Consider the following 15,647-nt stretch of genomic DNA (forward strand, 5'->3'; position numbering starts at 1 on the left):
CCGCACATTGTCGTCGGCCGGCCGCTGGCGTGCACTGCGGTCTCGCTCCCCTCGAGTCTGCTCGTGGAGCTTCTTCTGTGCTCTCTGGCGCTCCGCCATCTGCTGCACGCGTGCATCGCGCTCCTGCTCCCAACGGCTGTGGTCGGCGTTGAACGCGGCCGCATCTGCGTACGGCTTGCCCGGCCCGATCTCCTCCTCGTGTGGTTCGGCCCGCAGCTTCTTCGGCAGAGGCGGCACGTGGACGGTCGAGGCGCCGGCCCCGGCCATGCGGCGGCTCGATCCACCTTGCGATCGACTTTGGCAAAGCGATTGCAGCACGGCCAAGAAGAAAACTCAGCAAGAAGAAAATCCGTCTCACTAACTCATCTGCAGAACCTCGGCGCACGAGCAGCATGTTCCACACTTGCAGCGTCACACCCAAGACACCAAGAGACAACAAACAATCTCTCTCTCCCAAGAGGGAGGATCTACGCCACAAACACACATACTCGACACACAGACCCTCTCTCTGACTGTCGACGGGCGCCAACCCGACACCACTACCCGGCGCCAGCCGCCGGCAGTGATAGTCGCCACTCACGCGACGCAGCTTTCCTCGCGGCACGTGATGCAGTGGTGTGGCGCTGTCGGTGACGCACGTGACTGGTGCGCTTGGCGCCTGGACGCAGCGCGACGGCCGTGTGCGCTGACGAGCGCCAGCGGCGCATTGCCAGTACGATCACGACGCACCGTGGAGTGAGCTTGGGCCGGGCCGAGAGCGGGGAGTGTGTGGGAGTGAGGCGTGTGGGCCCACCGAGAGGCGCCGCACCGCGGGCTTCAAAGGGACATGCGCCAGCGAGGGAACTGGAGCGAGGGAACTGGAGCGCACCGCTCGCCACAAAGCGCAGCCCGGCGCGCCGACACAGCGAGAAGGCGCGCGCCGCCGACCAGCGGCGCCTCGCAACAGTACATTCCGCCCACGGGCAGCAGAACGCTGGGTAGTCCTGAATCAGAGTCTGATTGCATCTCCGACGCGTGGCTCAGACGCGTGCGCGACGCCGCTGGGTCCGTCCGTGCGCCTGGGAGTGTGTGGACCGGCAGGTGAGGCTGTGGCGGCTGGCTCACCGGCGACTCGCTCGACGCTCGCAGCACCCATCGCCGAGGAAGCTGCGCAGCCGGTTCGCATCGCAAGCCACCGCTCAGGCCTGCTGGCAGGCTGCTGCGGACCCTGCGGCATCCGCCGGCCAAGCGTGGAGCCGCCAGGGGGCCCAGGGGCCGACCAAAACGATCGTGCCTGGGCAAATTTTCGGGGCGGACAGAAATCGCGGGAGAGCCCTCTGCTTCTTTCAATCCTACTAGAGTTAGGCCCTTGAAGGGGCCCGCCCCCAATGGGGGCGGGGTTGAATGGGCTAGCGCTGGCGTGGCGTTGACATGAGCACGAAGTTGCTAATGTGGGGTAGACGAACAAAAAGTAGGGTTGAATTCGTCCACGTAAGGCTTGGGGAGTGCTTGGGGTGGCCTCAGGCATCCCCAATGGAGTCGCAGCGGTGCCCCCCCGCCCCCCCCCCCCCCCCAAGCAGCTTTTAGCGATTGTCGAACCTCGAAGCCTGTTCGTTTTTTTTTGAACACTCTGGGCCGGCGCGGGGGCCCCAGAGGGTGTCCATGCGGGGGGGAGATGGGGTCCCATGGCCCGCCGCAGGCGCCGATTTTTTTGGATTGTTTTTCTTTTTTGGAGTTTTTTACTTGTTTTCATGGGAATCCGGCGTACTTGCGGCCATGCTATCACGCCTTGCGACAGCCTGTCGGCGCAGCTGACCGTGCCATGATGCACAATTGATCACCTGCATAGCTCGCGGCCTTAGTATCAAGCATTCAGTGACGACCTGATCGTACGGCCAGTAGGAAGGTGTCCTTCCATCGTGTGCACGCTTCTGGCGCAATGCGCGTCACCTCGGATTGGCTGCTGGCACTCTCGAGGCTATGCCTACACAGCCTCGCGCGCATGGGCAGTCAAGAGGGACCACGCACCTTCTCAGGACAGCGCCGGTGCCTCTCTCTTGGACCGGCAAACGTGGTGGTATCGTGTCACCAATGTGGGACCAGTGCGGCATCGCGCCATCGACAGCTCTGAACTGCGCCTCACCACTGACCGGGAAGGCCGCCAAGTGGGCCAGCACAGGTCGCACATTGTGGCAGCAGTCAGCAGTGCATGGCTGATAGCTAGAGCAGCAGCGTCAGGGTCGCAGGGTCGGATCGTGTCAAGCCTCTCGCCCGGCCGGCCGCGTGCAGACGTCGGCCTGTCTGCTGTCTGGAGTGATCTGTCGGCGGTCAGTACGACCGATCAGGTCGGAGATTTCTGATGGTTGGAGGGTCTATCTGTATGTACTCCTCGAGATCTTTCCAAATCTGCCCTCTACTTAACCGTACTTAATCGGGAAGTTGGTGCTAGTGGAGACTAGTGGAGCCGGGGCCCCGTTTCCGCACTGCGGCGCGGCGCACGGTGCCTCCGGGGGGCCCCGCGCCGGCCCAGAGTTTGAACATTGAAGAAAGGCATACGGTACTATCGGGCCACCGGTGTCGGGTCACCAGTACTAAACAAAAATTCGACACTTTGGTGAGAGCATGCAGTATTGTGGCATATCATGTCACATAAGGTCAAGCTTGACCGCAGAAGCATCAAGAAGCGGATACTCCAGCTCGACTGTGCCGGCAACGCTGCCTCCTCACGCCGGCCGGCTGCCAGCAGCCGTCGCGGCCCGTGGCGTGCACCAGAGAGGGAGAGAGAGTCCGCGTGGCTCAGGCCGGCCAGAAGGTGTGTGGCGACGGCACCGTGGCAGGAGTGCGGAGAAGAGCTTGCCGAACGCGAGCAGCGGAAGGCCGAAGTGTGCCAGCGCAAGAGCCTCGCGAACGGGTGCAGAAGGAGCTCGCCGTGACACGATGCCGGGCGGTGGTGGTGCTCTGGCGGCTGTGCACAGTGGGAAACGTCAGGCTGCAACAGGGCAGCACGATGGTCGTGCCCCGCTGCAGCCTGGCCTGACATGCACAGGGCGAACAGAGACGGGACTATCGCCTGGCGCTCGTCTGGGCAAATTTTGACCGCCGCCCGGCTCGCAACGAGCACGCAGCGACAAAATGATGACCGTGTCGAAGTTGAGGCTGGTCGAGAGGAAGAGGCTGCCGTGCGAGCCGGCAACTGGCTGGCTCGGCGTGGACAGCCGGCGGCGACTTTTTGCCGAAGAGCGTGCCTGCCGAAGAGCGAGTCTGACTCAAAGTGCACGGAGTGGGCGCCGCCGACCGTCGGGAGGAGTCCGATGGGTGCCAGGACGATCCAGAGAGCGATGAAGGCGCAAATTGCGCCGCCGAAACCGGCGGTAGAGGCCAGGCCGTGCGCGTGGGCCGGTCGGGCCACGTCCCGGGGCGAGCGATCGAGGGCCGCGGGGATCGCCCCGTCGGCCGAGCGGTGCGAACGGCCGGTCGCCCGCTTCGGGTTGGACCCGCCGGGCGGTCCGGCGGCGGATTGCATGGCCGGGCGGGCCTCCGGGAGGCAGGCGGGGCCGTGACAGGGGCAGGGCAGAAATTCCATTCGGAGAGCGTGTAGCGCGACCCCTCTGCTACTTTCAATGATAGGGACGAGTGGCTCCGCCCCTGGGCCAACCACCCACGCCTTCTCGCGCAGCTGGATACCGTCCGTCGCCGCCGCCCACCGAAGAGAGCGCGTCGGGAGTACTACGGCATGCTCTACCACGGCGCCACGCTCCTGCGCGATCACATCAACACCCCGGACGCGGGGCTCTACGTCGCCTTCCAGATCCTATCCAAGATGGTAACCATCAACCATCTCCGCGAGGGCGGTAAGGAGCGGACCAAGTCGGAGATGCTCGACATGGTTCGTGTGTGCGCATTGCAGATTCCATGTGAGTCCGACCAGCCGCCGGTCAAGACGGCATGCACGAACTGCCGCCGTGCCAAGGTGAAGTGCATCTTTGAGTCCGGTGTTGCTTGCACGCGTTGCTCGCGCCTTAACCTCGAGTGCTTACCACATGTGCCGACGAAGCGAAAACGGCTCTGCCCGGCTGAGCGAGCCGCCGCCAGTGGTGGGCAGAGCCCCGAATGTGCAAGCTCGAAGCGGCCATTCCTGGGCAATCGCGACGGCCCAGCGATGTCGCTGGATCGATCGCAGTTGCAGCAGAACGATATGCGCGCGGCGCTCGAGGCTCTCGCAAAGGGCGACGCGCAACGGTGCTCCCACGGGGAGGCACCCCTCTCGCCGCCAGGGCCGGGAGCTCTCTCGGCAGTCCTTACCCTCATGTCCGTCAGGCACGCAGCATGAGGACCGCACACCTACACACACGCATGCGCTGAGATCATCAGCATATCTAGGACAGGGGGGGGGGGGGGGCTTCGGGCTAGATCCTCGCTGCTTGTGGACTCTGTCCAATACCGACAGTCCGATATCTCGCCCGTCGCCGCGGACTCCGCGGCGCGCGGCACGCGCCGGCGGCCGGGCCCGGGTTCTTGTTCTTACAACAATACGTCATACGTGCCGCGCGCCGCAGTCGCGGAGCCTCCGGAGGGTATTCTGGGTACAACATGCTGCTGGTACAACATACAGCGCACAGGCGACGACAGCGCGCCGGAAAAACACCGTCACCGACGAACACCGAGCCGCGAGAGGGCCACTCTCGTGGGTCGCTCGCTTGGACGTTACCCCCACCCCCCCAACGCACTGCGGGTGGCACGCTCGTCGGGCCCGACACCGTCGTTGTTCTCTCTCTCCCTCCCTCTCGTTGTGACTCTTCACACTCGTCGTCCAAGGGCGAAACGCCTTGGTCTGCGGTGGGTCCGCAGCAGGACTCCTCACGCCTCCTCAGCCTCCTCCGCGCCGCCGCCGACCGTGAAGCGCGCAAAGCGGGCCACCTTGATGTTCTCGCCCAGCTTGGCGGTGTACCCCTTGACGAACTCGTCGACCGTCATGCCCGAGTCGCGGATGTACGGCTGCTCGAGAAGCAGCTTGGTCTTGATTGCCTTCTCCACCCGCCCGTTGACGATCTTCTCGATGATCTGCTCGGGCTTCCCCTGCAGGTCGTCGCTGGCCGCCTCGATCTTCTTCTCCTTCGCGATCCAGTCCGCCGAGATGTCGTCGCTCGAGATGGCCTACTCTCGCCCCCCCCCCTCCTCTTCCCGAGGACTCTCGGCCACCCCTCGAGCGGACACCCTCGAGCGGAGGCTCGAGACGCCTCGACAGTCGGGCACGCGGCGATCTGCATGGCCAGCGACTTTGCGAGCTCCTATTAATTAATTAATTAATTAATTAATTACATGGCCAGCGACTTTGCGAGCTCCTGGAGCGGGGTGGAGCTCGCAGTGAGGCAGAGGGGGGAGGGAGGGGGCGGGGCAGAGTGGTGCCCAGGGTGGTGCCCAGGGCGAGCGAGCCCAGCAACTCTCTGCAGCAAAGCAACGCCATCCACTCGCGCTGGCGGCACCGGCGGCGGCGGTAGTCGCGGGAGGGGGGGCGGTGGCGGTGGCGCCGGTGGTAACGGCGGGTGCGGCGGGTGCGGTGGCGGGCTCCACCTGGAACTCCGGCCGCTTGGCGACGAAGTCGGTCTCGCAGTTCACCTCGACCATGATGCCGAGCTTTGCGCCGGTGTGGATGTACCTAGTCGTACGCAGCGTGCAGCCGGTGCGGAGAGGCGCGGCTCGCAGCGCGAGGTGGGGCGCCGCAGCCGGGGGCGCACGTCTCGATGATGCCCTCCTTGGTGGCGCGGCCCGACTTCTTCTCCGCCGACGCGAGACCCTTCTTCCGAAGGGACTCTGTCGCGGCGTCCTGCAGCGCAGCGGGAGGGGTGCAGCGCAGCGGGCGGGGTTGGCGGCGATGGCAATGGGGGCGGCGGCGGGTGGCGGAGCTGAAGGGCGGGGGAGAGGGAGGAGGGAGGAGAGAGGCGACAGGGAGGAGTGAGGGCGAGTCCGCTTGGCGAGAGAGGAGGGAGGAGGGAGGGAGCGGTGAGGAGAGAGGCGAGAGGCAGAGGCGGGCGCAGGCCGCGCACCATGTCTCCCTCACTCTCAATCAGCGCTTTCTTGCAGTCCATCATGCCGGCGCCGGTCGCGTCGCGGAGGGTCTTCACGGTCTTGGCGTCCACGGCCACAGCTGACCGTGACACGGCGGGGGATCAGCAGGGTGCATGCTGCTGTTGCTGCTTGCCGCCGCGGTGGCTCGCTGCATGAGACGGCCTCCGCAATCCCGGAGTCGTGGGGAGAGGCACGAGCGGCCGGTGCCAGCTCCAGCGGGGTGCGTGCGCGCTGTGTGCGCGTGCGGAGCGGGTAGCACCTGCAACCACCGGCCCAGATCTGCTGACGGCGGCGACGGCGCCGCGCGAGACGAGAGGCTGCGGCTGGAGCACGTAGCTCTGGGCGGCGGCGATGAGGCAGAGCATCGTAAGCGAACAGAGGGGTATGCCTATGGCGGCGATTCGAGCAAATCCAGGGCGAGTGCGGTGCTGGGATGCGGTGCTGGGAGGCACGCGTTTGTGTACCTGAGGCAGGAGCTCGCCCAGCACACGGAAATGTCCGCTTGGCGCGGTTTTTTTCTGCCGCTGCGCGGAGTCAACGATTTCTCTGTTTCCGCGAGGGCGAGAGGGCGTGTGTGCTCTCGACTGGGCCCGCCTCCTGCAGAGGTCACCGCCGCGCTGCCAATGGCGAAGCACCACCCCGACCTGATCATGTGCCGGAAGCAGCCGGGCATCTCGGTGGGCCGGCTGTGCGAGAAGTGCGACGGCAAGTGCCCGATCTGCGACTCGTACGTGCGGCCAAACACGCTCGTGCGCATCTGCGACGAGTGCAACTACGGGTCCTTCCAGGGCCGGTGCATCATCTGCGGCGGCCCCGGCATCTCCGACGCCTACTACTGCAAGGAGTGCACGCAGCAGGAGAAGGACCGCGACGGCTGCCCCAAGGCGCGTCGTCGACGCGCCTTCCCTCCGCGCGGGGCCTCCCCCGCACCCACCTCACCCCCCCGCCGCGGCTGCCCTGCGTGCTGCCAGCTTGGCGCGCCGTCGTCAGCCGCGGCTGCTCTTTCGTTGCCCTCCGCCGCCCTCCTCCCCTCCCTCGCCGCCGCCGCCGCCCTCACCGCCGCGCCGCCGCACCCTAACGGCCGCCTCCCTGCCCCCGCCGTGCAGATCGTCAACCTCGGCTCGTCCAAGACGGACCTCTTCTACGAGCGCAAAAAGTACGGCTTCAAGAAGAGGTAACGGACGCTCCCGGCCGCTTGCACCACACGGCACAACGACATTGCGCGGTGTGGTGCAGACTTGGCCGGGAGAGGGAGGGGGCTGGCGCTTTTGCTGCTGCTTCGGTGGGCGGCAGCTCTCTTCCTGAGGTGGGAGGCGGCGGGGCTTCTGCAGCTATGCATGTATTCGGATAGATGGCACGGGCGGCGCCGGGCGGGCGGGCGGCATGGGGGCGTATACAGTCACACATGCCTATTGTACCGGACCTGTGCACCGGATCGCGTGCCGGGTCGGAGAGGCAGTCCGAGTGAGAGAGAGAGTTTGGGGGGGTGGGGGGGGGGGGGGGTGTGCCGGCTGTGCGTGCCTCGCGGCGCCTGGCGCCCTTCGCTGTGCCCCTGCTACCTCGTCTCTGCCGCGCGGGTGAAGAGAGAAGAGAGCTCGAGAGAGAGCCGGCGGCATCCGGCGGCGAGCTCTAGCCGGCTAGTACTGCGTCTGTTGATCCTAAGCATCTTTTCACGCTATTGCCTATTCCATGCACAGTGGAAGAGGTTCGTGTTCTTCGTACTACAAAGTACAATGCGTGTTGTCACCAACGACATGTTTTCTCACTACAAGAACAGAAGACAGGGGCACGCAGAGAGGCGGCGGCCAGGGGGGACTCGCGGAGACGGAGACTATGAAACCCACTCCTCAGAACTTTGCGAGATCGACGCCGTACTTGGCCGCCGTCTCGTCGAGGCCGAGCTTGCGGATGGTGCGGATGGTCGAGGTGGCCACCTGCGCGGTGCGGGGCTCGGGCCACCGTGAGCAAGCGGCCGTAGAGGCAGTCGTGGCGTGTGCAGACGCGCCTTGAGCTTGACGGTGCGGTCGAGCTTTGGTGAGAAGAACTTCTTCGTCTGCAGGTTGGGGTACTGCCAGTACGCGTTGTGCTTGTTCGAAAAGGTGACGCGGTTCGCATTGTTGGCCTTCTTCCCCGTGATGTCGCACACCCGCAGCATCTGCGCAGCGCAGCGCAGCGCAGAGGTGAGCAGACTAGCTCGCGCCGCAGCGTCGCGGCCCCCGATACCATTCCCTCCCGCACACGCGTTCGGTCGCAGCCGGGCGCGGGCTCGCGCGCCTGGATGGACGAGGCGGCGGCGGCGCGGCCAGTCGGCCTCAGCTGCTGCTTGGACGGCAGCGGCGCAAACGCAGAGCAGCCGAGCGCGAGAGCGCAGAGCAGTAGAAGCCTCATGTCTGCGGGGGGAGTCGGTGTGGGGCGACGGTGAGGCGGGGGCGAGATGCAGCGTGCTGGTGGCGTGGTGAAACAAACGCCGCCGCCCGGGGACGGAGCCGCAGGGAGACCGCCGCTGGCTGCTGGGGTGCGGCCAGCATGGTGGGCGGGAGGCGGTTCGGTGTGCGGCTGACGGCCACTGGGAGCCTGGATCTCGCGGCGTGCTGGATTCGAATTGTTTTTCTTCCGCGGGCAGAATCCCGGGAAAGCAAGCGGCGATGAGGCGAAGCTGACCCTGCTCGAGATGCGGGGCAAGCGACAGCTTGATCTCGACACTTATTAGGCACTGGTCAAGCAAGATTCGAGAACAGGAAATGAGACGCGTCAGGTTTACGCGCGCAAGGCTCGCAAAGAACGTCTCGTGCAAGATTTCAAATCGCTACCCACCCATCGGCAACTCTACAACATGCCCAATTGACCAGCGTATGATCCTGCTCAGTGATGTATCTGCCAAGCCAGAGTGGTTGACATTATGATGGCACCGCAGTCAGTGCACACAGTGACCCACACACTTCGACAACCATTCGCTTGTACAGCCTCTTGTACAGCCTCGCCAGGCTCTCTGAGACGGCCTGCAGGGCCGGCGCGGATCGCCTCGGGCGCGATGGCCCTCCTCAGTACCTACCTCTTCGATGCCTGTCGGCTCTCCAATCTCGTCGCCGGCGGCATGTCCCGTCGGGCAGTCCCATCGCATGTGCATGTACATGCGCGAGAAAGCCGACCGGGCGAGGCAAAATCGGACCCGCAAGTGGCTGCCTCTGCTTTGCCGCAGCGGCGGGGTTATGCTCGTCTTCTGGCTGGCCTCACCGTCGCGCCGCGCCGCTCAGTGGCAGCCCAGCCTCGCTGCTGGCGTTCCGTTGCGCCAGCCTCAAAGGCCAGCAATCTTGGCGGCGAGCGACAGCAGATGCGATCGATGCGCACCGGCGTCGGCCAATGTGCTAGCAAAGGCGCGAGAAAGGCCGTGGATGGCGCTGCCTAGCTGCTGCCACGCCGGCGGAGCTTGGCACGGCCTGTGCGGCCGGTCGTGGCCACACTCCTTTGTGCAGGGACGGCGTGCATGCACCGTGCCACAGTGCGTGGTGTGTGGCGTCCACGCCGCACCAGCCGATGCGGATGCCGATGCAGCCGACGACGAGCTCTTGCCACTTCGGAACGTCTCAGCGGCGTCGGCGAGGGTGGCTGCTATGACCGCGGCTGCACGGGCCAACGACCGCAACTGCTGCCATCCTGGCGGCTCATGGCGCGGGCGTTGCGGCACCGCGGCCCAGGTGGCAGCCGGCGCTGCAGAGTTCAGCTGGAAGGAGGGCTACAGGATCTGCAACGGTGGCTCCCTCGAGCAGCCGCCTCAGGAGCGCTCCCATCGCGGCCGCCCCTTCACCGCCATGCCGTCCCTCCGTGCCACCGGCGGAGGGAAGCTCGTGGCGGACGGATCTCGCGCGGGGAGAGTCGCTGCGCGGCGCGGCCTCATCGCCTATCTGATCACCCTCTACGCGCGCGACGCGCACGTCTTGGAGAAGATCCGCCGGCTCTCCGACGCACTCGGCGGTGCGCCGGTGCGCGCCGTCGAGGCTGTGACCGCTTCCGAGGCGCTGTCAGTGGCAGGCACGCCGCCCGAGGGTGCTGCAGCCGTGTACGGCCGGCAGGCCTCCGACCCCGAGTTTGGCGCCGCGCTCGGATGCGCACTCTCGCACTTGCTCGCCGCGCGGCGCGCACTGGCCGACGGCGCGTCGCCCGCGCTAGTTCTGGAGGAGGATGTGTCCATCGAGCTGCGGTCAGGTTGGCCCGCCCCGCTGAACGCGCTGGTGGACGCGCTGCCTCGACACTGGCTCGCCGTCCAGCTCAGCATCGTGGCCTCACGCTCGCAGTGGGCCGAGCTGTGGCGGGAGTGGCGCAATCGCTCGTCCGTAGCCGGCGGTGTGCAGCGGCGGACGTTGCTCCGTCGCGACTACTACTGGTCGAGCGCCCTAGCATGCTTGACAGATGACCCTGGTACTCCCTTAGACATGGGACAAGCGCTGACGCGGTGTTCTCGTGGCACGGTTCTGCCCACCGCCAGCCGATCCCTCTCTCCCCACCCCTCAGGTCAACCACGGCATACCTGCTTAGTGAGGCCGGGGCTCGTACCCTCGTTCAGCGCTTCTCGCAAGGCAGCCGGCAGGAGAGCCAGCACAGCGTCCAACGGCCGCCTCACTGAGCCAGGGGAATGCGGTCTGCAGGTGAGCGCGGCTGGCGTCTTGGCGTCAACACCGTGGAGTGTGTCAAGGCAGACGTGTGCGTCATCTTCCCATCGCTCGAAGCGGCTGGCAGCCAACAGGCTGAATCGAGGCGTGGCGATGTCAGCACGAAAGACGGGACGCAGCCCACCAGAGGGATTGGCATCGTGCATGTGATGGTGCCTCCGCTCTTTGTTGCTCAAGAAGAGGAGTGGCCGCACTCTCAGTCCCACACCAACCTCGTACGCCGCCTGAGCCCCACCCCCTCTCTCTCTCTCGCCGCATAGGCTCCATCCACTATCGCCGGCCACGATGTCGGTCAGCAGCGGCTTGTGCACGTGCACTCACGCCGCCAGTCAATTGCACTCTCGCGCGAGTCTGCACGACTCGACCAACCAGCGGCACAGATGATGGCACCTCAACTGCGTTGGCTGCCATTCCGCTTTTGGATCCACGACTCGGCGCAGCTGGACTGGCGCCCACTCCTCAGTTGTGTATCTGGCTGGGACTCGGGCCTCCACTCGCAGAACGCTGCCGAGGTCTGGCTGCTGCGGCAGCTACAGGCGCACCCGAACCGCACCCTCGATTGGCGGTCCGCTTCTGTGGTCATCCTGCCAATGCTGCCCCTTACCTCTCTGCGCGCCGGCCGCGCCTGCCCTGCGGGCGGCCGTCTCGCTGGCACGGAGCACACGGGGCGCCTCGCCGCGGCGGTGGCAGCGATGCTCTTGCACCCGGCCTATGAGCGGCGGCGCGCGCGCAATGCGTAGTCTGCCGCGCGTTCCTCTTCTGCCTTCTGAAAGGTTTTGCCCCCATCGGGCCTCTGTAGGAGTGGACACGACCACCTACTCCTCTTCAACTACTGGGACGCGTGGGGCGCGCGAGCCTCTCCGGAGACGCCATGTCGCCCTAACCCGCCACGTCGACCCCCCACCCCCCACAACCCCCCCCCCCCCCACCCCACACACACACTTTGTGCCGCGCCTGTCCGACTCCGTTTGATCGCCGCGCCCACCCACGCCCTACGCCACTTCCGCAGGCGCGCTCGGTGAGCGCGGGTCCATCTCCCACCGCGCCTTTGCGAACGTCAGCCTAGGCTGGCACGAGACGCACGAGGCCGCGTGGGGCATGGCGAATCACCGGCACGTGGGCAAGTGCCAGCTCGCGTTGCCGTACGTCGAGAGCGCGGCCTCCTCCTCTAGATGCTATCCGCGGTATTCAAGCAGCGGGCTGGTGCCCTCGTCTCTCTACTGTGCCAAGGAACACCTACCCACGTTGAGGCGGCATGCAATACCGCGCCGCCCTCTATCTTCGCGGTGTAGGCTTGCTCGTCGCTGTCAGAGGAGGAGCTGCTCGCCCGTGAGCGGAGAGTCCCCTTCTTCTTCTCCGGGGCGGCGACGGGCTTTGACACGGCCGAGGATTGCCCCAATGTCGCGCGGCACGCCCTCGACGTGCGGCGCGCGATTCTCACGGCGGGCACGCAGCTCGACGGTGCCACGACGCGGGGTGTGCTGCATAACATGCGGGCGTGCAATGGCAGCGCGCTCGACCCCTCGGAAAACGCGTGCGAGCAGGCGCTCAAGCAGCTCACTGGCGCGGAGATGGCGGGCGCACGCTTCTGCGCCATCGCTGCGGGCGACACGCCGTCGACGGGACGGCTCTACGACAGCATCGCGTGCCTGTGCGTCCCTGTCATCCTTGTCGACGATTTGCAGCTCCCCTTCCCACGCACGCGCCCGCTTCCACCCTCCTCCTACGGCGTGCGCTATCCAGAGGCGGACTTCCTGGCCGATCCGCTCGGCGCGGCCCGCCGCATCCTCGAGGGAGCGGCCGGCCCGCCGGGAGCCCGCAACTGGCGGGGTATGCAGAGGCTCCTCCTGCCTGCACGGCGTGCGCTCGCCTACCGGCACGCGCACTCCGACGTCGCCACCCTCGTCCTTCGCGAGGCGTGGGCCGGCTGCCTGCAAGAGCGCCGTAGCACCGCGAGGCCGGTTTCGCAGGTGGCCAAGTGCTGAGCCGCCCACGCATTCGCTTATTCTGACATCCACGCCGCCGCGCGTGCCCTCCGGAGAGCCTCTGCCTCTCTTCACTCTCTCGGGGGCGGTTCATTTTTTGGTTCTCCGTGGTTTTGGTCGATGGTCCCCACGGTGCGAGACCCCAGCACCCCCGCGCCGCACCGGGCGCCCCAGATATAACATAATATCTGCGGATACGAACACAAAATTGGAGGGAAAACAGAGAGCGCCTGGGCTGGAACGCCTCTCTGCCCGACTGTACCGTAACCTGTCGCTAGTGAGCCGCAGCCCGTCAACCGGCCCCGGCGGCGGCGACGAGCCCCTCGCCTCGCCACCCCAGTCGGCCGAGCAGTCGAACCTCCGCCTCGCTCATCTCCGCCGCGTCCACGTCGGACGTCTCGTGGTCGTAGCCGAGCAGGTGCAGCAGCCCGTGTACCTGCCGCAGCCAGGGGGCGGTCGGGGCGGTCGGGGGGTGGCGAGGGCGGTGGTAGGCTGCGGAGGCGGTGGGCGAAAGCGATGGTAGGCTGCAGGGGTTGGGGGGGGGGGGGTCGCGCCAGCAGGACGCGCAGCTCGTCTCGCCGCTCGTGGCCGCGCTCTGCCGCCTGCCTGTCGGCGACATCGACGCAGAGGACGACCTGCGGACGTCACGGAGGCGTCGCGGAGGCGTCGCAGACTTGTTGTGGACGCGCTGTGCGAGTGCGAGTAGTGCGCGGCAGATGGGACGCGGGACGAGCACACATCGCCGAGCATCTCCGCGTCGTCCTGAGGGAAGGAGAGCACGTCGGTGGCGCAGTCCTTGCCGCGCCACTGCGCGTTGAGCCCGCGGATAAAGTCGCTGTCACACAGCGTGAGTGACAGCTCCGCACGCGGCCGGTCCTCGAGCGCGGCTGCCGCCGCGGCCAACAAAGCCAGGCCGTCCGCCTCGAGCGCCTGCAGCAGCGAGTCCTCGGCGTCGAGCCCCTGGCAGCCGACGAGGACCGACAGCGCCGCCAGTCGCGGCGCGGCCGCGCTGCTGCTGGAGCCGCCGGTGCCAGCACTCGGCTCCAAGTTGCTGCTGCCGCCGCCAGTCCCACCACTCATCGCAAGCCAAGGCGATCGACGCAGGGCCGGTGGCGCGGGGCGGAAGACGGCAGACCCGACAGCGAGGCATCGAGCCGACTGGACTAGCAGCAGGGCAAAGACCGCCATCCTCTCGTACACAAAAAGAATTTAACGAGAGGCACGGGACTGGCTAGTCCCGTGCCCAGTGTCGTGCGAGGTTATTGTTAAATTCTTTTTTTGCACAACACTGGGCACGGGACTGGCGCGCACTGGCACTAACACAGGTACACCAAAAGAATTTTACCACCAAACTCCCTCGCACGACACTGCTCACTGGGCACGGGACTGGCGCGCACTGGCACTAACACAGGTACCTTCTATTCCAAAAGTTATTTAGGGACACCCCCCCTACCGCCGCCCAGTACGTGCTCCGCAGCTGAGCCCACGCACCCCACAGCAGCTCAGGGACACAATAAGCTCGCACACAAGTGCTGGTACGCACAGCTCGACGCGTACTTGAATGCTGCCACTGTCATTCTAGCCGGCGAGCGGCGGCGTCACAGCGTCGACTCTCGCATCGCGATGAGACGCACTGCTTGCCCAGACGCGCGCCTTGGTGCGCTCCTGTGGTGCAGGAGGAAGGCCAGCGGTCGTGCTGCGCAGGCCCGGCCGTCTGGCTGAAGGGAGCAGCAGCTGGCGCTCAACAGCAGCGCTGTCGAGCACCGCAGCTACACCACACTCCCGCCAAACCACGTGTCATTTCGCGCCAAGATTTGGCGCCAAAATGGCACTTTAGTGTCCACCTAGCCACGTGGTCGCGGCCTGAAGCTCCAAGCTTCTGGGAGTGAGGCTCTGGGGGGGCGCGGGGGCCCCCGGAGGCACCGTGCGCCGCGCAGCAGTGCGGAAACGGTGCTCCGGCTCTATTAGTCTCTATTAGCACCGACTTCCCGAATGATCACGGTTGATCAGAGGGCAGATTTGGAGAGATCTCGAGGAGTACACACAGATAGACCCTCCAACCATCAGAAACCTCCAACCTGATCGGTCGTACTGACCGCCGACAGATCACTCCAGACAGCAGACAGGCCGACGTCTGCACGCGGCCGGCCGGGCGAGAGGCTTGACACGATCCGACCCTGCGAGACCCTGACGCTGCTGCTAGCTATCAGACATGCACTGCTGACTGCTGCCACAATGTGCGACCTGTGCTGACCCACTTGGCGGCCTTCCCGGTCAGTGGTGAGGCGCAGTTCAGAGCTGTCGATGGCGCGCGTCCGATGCCGCACTGGTCCCACATTGGTGACACGAGACCACCAAGTTTGCCGGTCCAAGAGAGAGGCACTGGTGCTGTCCTGAGAAGGTGCGTGGTCCCTCTTGACTGCCCATGCGCGCGAGGCTGTGTAGGCATAGCCTCGAGAGTGCCAGCAGCCAATCCGAGGCAGTTTGTGACGCGCATTGCGTCAGAAGCGTGCACGCGCTGGAAGGACACCTTCCTACTGGCCGTACGATCAGGTCGTCACTGAATGCTGAAGACTAAGGCCGCGAGCTATGCAGGCGGTCAGTTGAGCAGCATGGCACGGTCAGCAGCGCCGACAGGCTGTCGCAAGGCGTGATAGCATGGCCGAATTCCCTGAAAACAAGTGAAAAATCGCGCAAAAGAAAAAATGTGAAAAATCGGCGCCTGCGGCGGGCCATCGGACCCCATCTCCCCCCCGCATGGATACCCTCTAGGGCCCCCGCGCCCTCCCAGAGGAGTGAGGCCCCACATCGCTGGACTCCATTTGGTGTGCAGGCGGCACCCTTCCGATCGTTCGCCGATGTCCGAAACCGGGGTGGTACTAAATAACTTTTGGCAGGAATAGAAGGTACACAAAAAGAGAATTTTGCCGGCCGTGTCTTGGTGTTCGTC

General features: G+C 65.8%; 7 protein-coding genes across 7 annotated transcripts; 2 read left to right on the forward strand and 5 right to left on the reverse strand.

Moving 5' to 3' along the window:
- Positions 1 to 576: 576 nt before the first annotated feature.
- EMIHUDRAFT_249371 (hypothetical protein) lies at positions 577 to 1,643 on the reverse strand (the record flags this gene model as incomplete). The annotated part of the gene is made up of 4 exons (XM_005760197.1): positions 577 to 658; positions 869 to 983; positions 1,105 to 1,184; positions 1,609 to 1,643. The coding sequence occupies 4 exons, from the start codon at positions 1,641 to 1,643 to the stop codon at positions 577 to 579; spliced, it is 312 nt and encodes a 103-aa protein (XP_005760254.1).
- Positions 1,644 to 2,396: 753 nt separating this feature from the next.
- EMIHUDRAFT_249372 (hypothetical protein) lies at positions 2,397 to 3,562 on the reverse strand (the record flags this gene model as incomplete). The annotated part of the gene is made up of 5 exons (XM_005760198.1): positions 2,397 to 2,424; positions 2,809 to 2,879; positions 2,953 to 3,012; positions 3,120 to 3,224; positions 3,275 to 3,562. 5 exons carry the CDS (start codon positions 3,560 to 3,562, stop codon positions 2,397 to 2,399), a joined length of 552 nt encoding a protein of 183 aa, XP_005760255.1.
- Positions 3,563 to 3,712: 150 nt separating this feature from the next.
- EMIHUDRAFT_249373 (hypothetical protein) lies at positions 3,713 to 4,309 on the forward strand (the record flags this gene model as incomplete). Its single annotated transcript, XM_005760199.1, has 2 exons — positions 3,713 to 4,218; positions 4,297 to 4,309. The coding sequence occupies 2 exons, from the start codon at positions 3,713 to 3,715 to the stop codon at positions 4,307 to 4,309; spliced, it is 519 nt and encodes a 172-aa protein (XP_005760256.1).
- A 179-nt stretch (positions 4,310 to 4,488) lies between these two features.
- Positions 4,489 to 6,527, reverse strand: EMIHUDRAFT_446406 (putative mitochondrial translation elongation factor EF-Tsmt). Its single transcript, XM_005760200.1, has 7 exons — positions 6,510 to 6,527; positions 6,305 to 6,433; positions 6,024 to 6,124; positions 5,715 to 5,803; positions 5,551 to 5,635; positions 5,217 to 5,267; positions 4,489 to 5,133 (listed from the first exon to the last, which is right to left on the reverse strand). The coding sequence occupies exons 2-7, from the start codon at positions 6,408 to 6,410 to the stop codon at positions 4,837 to 4,839; spliced, it is 729 nt and encodes a 242-aa protein (XP_005760257.1). The 5' UTR covers positions 6,411 to 6,433; positions 6,510 to 6,527; the 3' UTR covers positions 4,489 to 4,836.
- A 98-nt stretch (positions 6,528 to 6,625) lies between these two features.
- Positions 6,626 to 7,548, forward strand: EMIHUDRAFT_446407 (hypothetical protein). The gene is made up of 2 exons (XM_005760201.1): positions 6,626 to 6,929; positions 7,152 to 7,548. Exons 1-2 carry the CDS (start codon positions 6,669 to 6,671, stop codon positions 7,221 to 7,223), a joined length of 333 nt encoding a protein of 110 aa, XP_005760258.1. The 5' UTR covers positions 6,626 to 6,668; the 3' UTR covers positions 7,224 to 7,548.
- Positions 7,549 to 7,892: 344 nt separating this feature from the next.
- On the reverse strand, positions 7,893 to 8,200 carry EMIHUDRAFT_77194 (hypothetical protein; the record flags this gene model as incomplete). Its single annotated transcript, XM_005760202.1, has 2 exons — positions 7,893 to 7,994; positions 8,063 to 8,200. The coding sequence occupies 2 exons, from the start codon at positions 8,198 to 8,200 to the stop codon at positions 7,893 to 7,895; spliced, it is 240 nt and encodes a 79-aa protein (XP_005760259.1).
- A 4,789-nt stretch (positions 8,201 to 12,989) lies between these two features.
- EMIHUDRAFT_249378 (hypothetical protein) lies at positions 12,990 to 13,777 on the reverse strand (the record flags this gene model as incomplete). The annotated part of the gene is made up of 3 exons (XM_005760203.1): positions 12,990 to 13,094; positions 13,261 to 13,332; positions 13,436 to 13,777. 3 exons carry the CDS (start codon positions 13,775 to 13,777, stop codon positions 12,990 to 12,992), a joined length of 519 nt encoding a protein of 172 aa, XP_005760260.1.
- Positions 13,778 to 15,647: the final 1,870 nt, after the last annotated feature.

Source organism: Emiliania huxleyi (genome assembly GCF_000372725.1).
Source record: "Emiliania huxleyi CCMP1516 unplaced genomic scaffold EMIHUscaffold_771, whole genome shotgun sequence".
Taxonomy (NCBI): Eukaryota; Haptophyta; order Isochrysidales; family Noelaerhabdaceae; genus Emiliania; species Emiliania huxleyi.

What these genes read in the sequence shown, in the direction of transcription:
- EMIHUDRAFT_446406 (XM_005760200.1), bottom strand. Translation starts at nt 6,410, where the DNA reads ATGCTCTGCCTCATCGCCGCCGCCCAGAGCTACGTGCTCCAGCCGCAG. An exon ending in ATCTGGGCCGGTGGTTGCAG is followed by an intron (nt 6,125 to 6,304) that starts GTGCTACCCGCT and finishes TGTCACGGTCAG; the next exon opens with CTGTGGCCGTGGACGCCAAG. An exon ending in TTGAGAGTGAGGGAGACATG is followed by an intron (nt 5,804 to 6,023) that starts GTGCGCGGCCTG and finishes GCTGCGCTGCAG; the next exon opens with GACGCCGCGACAGAGTCCCT.
- EMIHUDRAFT_446407 (XM_005760201.1), top strand. Translation starts at nt 6,669, where the DNA reads ATGGCGAAGCACCACCCCGACCTGATCATGTGCCGGAAGCAGCCGGGC. An exon ending in ACCGCGACGGCTGCCCCAAG is followed by an intron (nt 6,930 to 7,151) that starts GCGCGTCGTCGA and finishes CCCGCCGTGCAG; the next exon opens with ATCGTCAACCTCGGCTCGTC.